This window comes from Triticum dicoccoides, chromosome 2B, assembly GCF_002162155.2.
Source record: "Triticum dicoccoides isolate Atlit2015 ecotype Zavitan chromosome 2B, WEW_v2.0, whole genome shotgun sequence".
Classification (NCBI taxonomy): domain Eukaryota; kingdom Viridiplantae; phylum Streptophyta; class Magnoliopsida; order Poales; family Poaceae; genus Triticum; species Triticum dicoccoides.
In genome coordinates this window covers 685,348,701-685,356,173 of record NC_041383.1, presented here as the reverse complement: position 1 = coordinate 685,356,173, position 7,473 = coordinate 685,348,701, and the positions used below count along the sequence as shown (strand labels likewise).

General features: G+C 52.6%; 1 protein-coding gene across 1 annotated transcript; it reads right to left on the bottom strand.

The window, feature by feature from the left end:
- Positions 1 to 6,273: 6,273 nt before the first annotated feature.
- LOC119365603 (FCS-Like Zinc finger 1-like) lies at positions 6,274 to 7,038 on the bottom strand. The gene has a single exon (XM_037631248.1). The coding sequence runs from the start codon at positions 6,926 to 6,928 to the stop codon at positions 6,611 to 6,613; it is 318 nt and encodes a 105-aa protein (XP_037487145.1). The 5' UTR covers positions 6,929 to 7,038; the 3' UTR covers positions 6,274 to 6,610.
- Positions 7,039 to 7,473: the final 435 nt, after the last annotated feature.

Genomic DNA, 7,473 nt, shown 5'->3' with positions numbered 1-7,473 from the left:
CAACCTGAAAATGGCGAGGCTCAGCAGTGGGATCCGCAGTAATATGAGCCATGCAAGCGGCGAGCCACGCAACAGTCCCGTCAGTGCGTTGCTTTGGCTGAAAAACTCATGTCTGACTGCGCGTGCAAGGATGAAGAACAGCAGCAGTCGGCTGTGTTGGCAAGGCCGAGCTCGGCACAGGTGACTGCAGAGGGAAGGCCAAAATAGCCTGCGAGCCAGCGCCAGAGTCGCTCGGCACCGGGGAGAGACGCGGCGTCGGGCCAGGTGTGGCCGGGCGATCCACATCAGCCAAAATGGGCGACGTCTGCCCAGGCGAGGCCAGCCCATCTAGCGTAGAAGAGCCAGCGGCTAGGCCAGGTGAGCCGGGAGACGGCCCAGCCACCAGACCAGGCGCGGGCGACGCCCGCGAGGCAGCATCCACCAAGTCGAGCGGGAGCGACACTCGCGAGGCGGCTTCCATGGAGCCAGGTGAGGGCGGCACCCGCGGGGCGGCTGCACCCGTTATGCATGTCCCATGCAATGAATCCACATCCCGATCCGGATCATCAGCCGGCACCTGTTCATCGAGTAGCTCAAGACGAGCACCACGTCCAATACCTGCAGTATGATTAGGAAACAGGAGCATCTACAACATCCACAAATTGATCAGGCAAAGGTATGGTAGAGTGGACAAGTGGCATAGGAGATTCAGAGTTATTTGGAAGTGCATGGAAAGGAAACACATTATCATCAAAAACGACGTCACGAGAGATGTAGACGTGATTGATGCGAACGTGCATGCATTTGTACCCTTTGTGAAGGGAACTATACCTAAGAAACACACACTTTTTAGACCGAAACTCTAACTTACGTTTGTTGTATGGATGTAAATGGGGCCAACATGCACACCCAAACACTTTGAGAAAAGTGTAATCTGGGATTTCGTTGAGCAAGAGTTCAAGAGGAGTTTTCATATTCAGAAGTCATGAGGGGTAGCCTGTTTATCAAGAAACAAGCGATGGAGAAAGCATCACTCCAAAACCGAAACGGGACGGAGGCATGAGCTAGCAAAGTAAGACCAGTTTCTACAAGATGACGATGCTTACGTTCAGCGGTTCCATTCTGCTGATGTGTATGAGGACAAGACACACGGTGCGAAATCCCAAGCTTGTTGAAAAAGGTGTTGAGGTTGTGATATTCACCACCCGAGTCGGATTGAACATGAATAATTTTCTGCTTAAGGAGACACTCAACATGTGTTTGAAACTGAATAAAAACATCGAACACATCAGATTTTTGCCTAATAAGATAGAGCCAATTAAACCGGTTGTAAGCATCAATGAAACTGACATAATAATTATGGCCACTAACAGATATTTGGGCATGACCCCATACATCAGAAAACACAAGCTCAAGAGGATGTTTCACAACACGACTAGACTCTGAAAATGGAAGTTGGTGACTCTTGTCCTACTGACGGGCATCACAAATTGTTTCAGCAGTTTTATTGGACACAACTGGTAGTTCATAACGATGTAGCACATGACGAACTATAGGAGCAGCAGGGTGACCAAGGTGTGCATGCCAATGTGTAGGTGACACACGAACACCGCTGAACGCCTGAGGAGAAGACTGCATAGGAGATGTGTGCGGTGCGTCAAGTGCATATAAACCATGGCGAAGACGGCCACTAAGCAGAATGACCCTCGTGTCCCGATCCTTGATAAAGAAACGAAAAGGATGAAACCCAGCAAGGACATTATTATCACGGGTAAGTTGAGGAATAGACAACAAACTACGTGTAGTAGTGGGAACTCGAAGAACATTAGAAAGATGCAGTTTGTGAAAGTTGTGTGCAATAAGTGAGGCCTGACCAACATGGGAGATGTGCATACCTGCTCCATTGGCTGTGTGCACCTGATCATGACCGCGATATGGTTCGTTGGTGGAAAGCTTGGCCATCTCATTGGTGAGGTGGTTCGTGGCTCCCGTATCCATATACCACGTAGGATCAATGGAGTATGTCGAAGTGCACCCATGGTCATGATTTGTCACCGCAGCAGCCTGTTTTTCATTCCCTTTGCCATTATTGCCCATGCCGAGGAAATCTTGCTTGTAGGTCGATGACACCATGAGGCGATGTGGCGCTCGATGCCTCACAATTGGCAAGCCTGCTGAGCACCGCAGCAGGGACAACACGCCACCGGCCTGGCGCCGCGAGTGGTGGATGGCGGGGCAGCGCGGGCCTGCGGGGATGAGGTCACCGGCTTCCCACCAAGCGACGGGGGCGAATTCTGTGGTTTACCGCGGGTCGCGGCGTTGGCAGAGATGAAGCTCGGGGAGGCACGGCGCGCTTTGATGCGCTGCTCACGACCAAGAAGACGTGCATATAGCTCTCGTGGCGGAAGTGGTGCCTCACGACCATGAATATTCTCGACGGGATTGTCATAATCATCATCAAGACCGTTGAGCACGTGGGTGCTGAATTCCTCATCTCCAAGCGGCTGACCAATCGAGGCCAATGTGTCAGCGAGACCCGACATCTTGGTAAAGTACTCAGTGATAGAGAGACCATCAAGTTTAGTCTCCCCCAACTCGGTGCGTATAGCATGAGCACACGTAGTAGATTGGGAGGCGAAGCTGCTGTGAAGTGCCGACCAAGCATCTCGGGACATCGCGGCGAAGATGACCAGCGACGACACGCTCAGAGTGAGCGATGACTGGATAGCGGAGAGAATCGCTTGATCCCGAGCCACCAACACGTGGTACGCCGGGTGATACGGCGGCGGGCACGGGATGGAACCATCAACGTACCCCTCTAGGTAACGGCTTCGGAGGAGAGGTAGCACTTGAGCCCGCCAGGACAAATAATTATCCGGCATAAGCTTCACCGGAAGGAGGTGTGAGAAGTAAAACGGCGACGGTGCGGCCATGTGATCCGCATGAGGCTGTGCCGATGGCGCGTAGCAGCCCATCATCCGGTCTGTCTTCGGGTGAGGGACGAGCGCCAGTTGTGCACCATTGTATGGCAACGCGGGGTAGGCTCCTGCAGGGGCGGAGCCAGCGCTCGAGCCAGCCGGGGCTCCGGGGGGGGCACAGATGGTGCGGCCCCGTGGACCAGCGAGGACGGCTGCACCCCGTAGGGCTGGGGGTGTGACGACCCAGCATGGACAGGCCCCGGCGACGCGCCATAGGGCAGCGGCCAGGCAGACGGCGACGGAGGCGCGGCGCCGAAGGTTGAAGCAGGGGCGCCGTACCAGGGAGCTCCATAGGGCGATTGGGGAGGCGCGCCGTACAGTGGTGCAGGGCCGCGGAACCCCGGTGGACCAGAGGCGATGGCCGAGGAGGCGGCGGCGTGAGAGGACCCGCCAGATGCGATCGGCGGGGGCAGGTCGCCCGTCCAGCTCGACCCGATCGGGGAACCAGCGGGCGGCTGCCGCCAGGCCGTAGCCAGCGGGCGGGGTGCCATGAAGGGTGACGAGGGGGCGAGCGCTTGAGCCGGCGCGGCGTCGGCGGTGGCAGGGGCCGAGGCGGTGGCGGCGTGAGAGGCAGCGGAAGACATCGAAACCCTAAACTGATACCATGTAAGACACCCTAAACTGGGTGTGGCTATCTCATTATGTAGAAGTACCAAAGGGTACAATACAATTACAGACGTATACAAGGGTCTATGTGTATATACAGTCTAACAAGGGTTGGCCACAGTTAAACCGAAAAGTGAAAAACCAAACCGAACCGAAGCGTATTAACCGATATGTCGGTTAATTCGGTGATTTGGTTTTTGGTTCGGTGGGAATTTTAAGGTTGTTCGGTGTTTAGTTTGTGTTTGGTTTTCAGTGCCCAGAAACCGAATAGACCGAACAAACCGAAATGTAGGATGCCCTGTGTAATACCATGTTCACTCCATCATGCAGAGGTATCTCCAGAAGGTAAATTAGGCGGGGACAGAGGGAGTACTAGTGTATCATTTACTGCATGAGCTGCTCAGTTTAGAGGCATCGCACATATTCTTCCATATATAATACATGACACGTTTCATGTGATTTTTCCACTTAATTATGTTCACTAGTTTGGTTGATCGAATAAAGTATTGCATGATGTTAAAATTGCTAGCTCTTGTGACTATTTTATGCATTCTATACAATTGCAAATCAGCGCTCATGAATCAGTACACTTATATTGACAAGTGCATGTATTTCAGTTTTTCGGTTAACCCAAGAAGCCGTACCGATATATTATGGTTAATATGGTTCGGTTTATTAATTTTGTGTGATTGTTTCGGTTTCCATTTCTTTAAAACCGAAATTATTGAAAACGAAACAAACTGAACCGTACTAACCATATAAATCAAACGCCCAGTAAGTACCCCTGGCCTGGACAAACAATCGCTCTACTTTTCTCTTGGCGACAGATCTGAGTAAATATATTCTCTCCAATAATATAAGCGGGGAAGAATTATTTCTTGTCCCTCTAGTCGGAATCGTGGGCATCAAATCTACATCATTAGGCGGCCACTGGCATAAACAAATGCGGACCGTATTAGGGCCCATAATTAGCAGGCCAGCCTTTTCGCCAACATACGGGCCAGGTGGCCCACGTGGTTAGGCACACTAATTATAGGCCAACAGTGCGTACCCGTTACTCTGAGAAAAGAAAGTAAAAGAAATCAAGGTGCCGTTCTTTTCTCCATGGCCTGGTGCCGTGGTCCATGGGCGAGCTTTGCGGGTTGTGGTGCATGCCCGCCAGGCAGCAGCTTGTGAACAGTGTGGAGGTGGGCGCACATGTGCAGATCTTGTCTACACCTCTACACCCAATCAAACGCACGAACCTGTCATGCACCGGCACCAGCCATACGAGCAGCCCGTGCAGCTTTGTAAATGTAACAAAATCTTCATAGAGCAGGACGCAGCTGATGAGATCTGTTTTGTTTAAGCGAGAGGCTAACAGTGCGCCACGCATAATCTTCGCCCGTAATTTCCTTCACTTCTTTTTGCGTGCGGTCCCTGCGCGAGGCATCTCGCTAGCATTGCCGGTCAGGCGGGCAGGTTTCGTCCGGGGAGACAGCCTCATCGAGATCCGCGCTCGCTTTTGTTTACGCGGCTGCTTCACAGTGAAGCATTGTACGTACGCAATCATTCGTTGGAGCGTGCAACAGCGCAGCTAGCCCGTCTCGTGAGCGAGATGCTCCAGATTTTCGTTTTTCCCCGGGGCGAGGAGCGACGCACACTTGGTTGGCAGCGGGCGGCCGGTGAAAAACTACAAGCGACTACTTGTACTGCCACTACGGTGACACATGCATTTATTTTCCGACTTTCGGTGCAGAATAATAAGCCGTGAAAAGGGCGCCACAGAAATTTAAATATTCCACTGGAGGCATGCGGCGTCCACACAGATGTTCTCCGCGGACTGGGGTGGCGGGAATAAAAAGCGTTTGGTTTTTCCGTGCGGGGCCCGCGGTACGCGCTGAGTCACCGTCTACACCTCGTAGGGATCGGACACATGGGCCGTTGCACGTCCACACCGTCCAGCCCGGGCGTGACGCGACCCCTCTCTCCCGGATGATTCCCAACGTTTTCTTTTGCGCGGAAATGTTCCCGTACTTTTCAGTGACTCGGCGCTAAGTCGCGAGGCGCACAGAAAACAGTAAAATAATTGAGGCGTTCGACGAATCTGACGCCGGAGGATTGGCCGATTGGGGTATCATGATTGATTTGATTTCCTCCACCTTCGGCCTGAAGTGTGTGTCATGTTTGATTTGATTTCCTGTTACCTTGGCCCTTTGTTTACTTAATTTATGGTACATGATTGATTTGATTTCCTCTACCTTGGCCTTTTGTTTATTCGATTCGCCGAATGAAAATTGGGTTTTGCTTGTTCGTTGGAGATTCGTTTTCCTCATATTCGTATTTAACTTGATTAACAGACCTGCTTCAGTACATGATTTGTTGGACCGACCAGGTTTAGTATTTTTCAGAGATTTAGATAGCAAATAGCATTTCGCTTAACAGAAACATAATCATGGCGAACTGCTTTCGGTTACAGAAAAAATGCATCTAATTGGATGCGCTAGCACCTGATAATAAGTAATGAAGAAAAGAATAGATACATTAGATGTTTTATGTCAGATTATGACGTTATAAGTTCATACGCGCACGAGCTGTAATCCTGACAAGCGAAAGCAATTGTGCCTCTGATTCTAATTGCACGGCATATCTTTCATCATTTGAGAAAAATTTGCGGGTGAAGAATTATCAATGACACCATACGATCGACATCTGCCGGTTCAAAACAATATACTCGTTCAAATGAATAAACATGATAGGATTTCCTTCAAAATTTGGAGAAATACTTTACATCGATTGCCTTGCATAATTACACAGCGACGGTGCTCTTGCACACCTGCCCTCTCCTCTCATACCCAAACCCAAACCCCAAAATGAGGCCAATCAGAAGACCGCGGTGATCCTGCTCAAATTGCCCGGCCTGTGCAGATCAAAAGATGGATCGATCGGCACTGGATGCCTGGGCAAAAACACTGGCCGTCCAAGAATCCCGCATCCTCCTCCTCCTTCAACCCAAGGCAAAAAGAGTACATAGTTCCTACCAGCTAACCCGATGCGGCGCGGCGCAACTAGCTCGCCACGGACACGTCGGCCTTGGCGGACACGGGCGCCGGCGCCGGCACGCTGGGCTGCGCCTGGGCCTGCTGCTGCTGCTGCTTCCGCCTGGCGCTGGCCTGCTGCCTGGCCATGGCGGCGTCGAAGTGCATCTGCTCGTAGCGGCAGTCTTCGCTGCAGAAGGGGGTGTCCCCCTTGTACATGAAGATGTCGCTGTTGCTCTGCAGCGGCTTGGTGCAGAGCGCGCAGGCGTCCAGCTCCAGCTCCGGCCCGTGCAGGCGCAGCCCGGGCTCGCCCAACGGCTCCGCGTCGAAGAAGAAGGCGCAGGCCATGAGGCAGAGCTCGCTTGCTTGAGCAGAGCCTCCTCCTTGCTCGGGAGAAGAAGAAGAGAAGAAGGAGAGAGCGAGGGTGTGCGGGTTCCGCTTGAGCTGAGGTTCAGAGGAGGTGGACGGGGCGGGCATATAAACCCGCGGGGAGGGTGGAGGACAAGAGGGTTCGAGGCCGTGACGTGGTGCTTGGGCGGAAAGTTTTTTTTTTTTGTGAGAGATGCTTGGGCGAAAAGCTGAGTGGGAAAGAAGACTGTGGGCGGTTCTGGAACCCACATGCTGGCCGGCCCACCGGTAAGTGAGTGTCGGAGCGGTTTGATCATTACTTTTATGTTTGTTCTGTGGCCGTGGCCCATGGTGCAGCTGGTGGCGGTGGGAAACGGGCGAAAACGACGAGATCCGGGCGGGGGTCGCGTCGATGGTACCGGCGACGCAGCCTGACGTGGCCAACAGCTGGTAGTGGCGTTTGCTTTCACGGTAGGGACTCCAAGGTTTGGAGTCTTTCACGCGGAAAGTGTGCTGGGGAAGTTCCCAGTGGATCAGATGAGTGA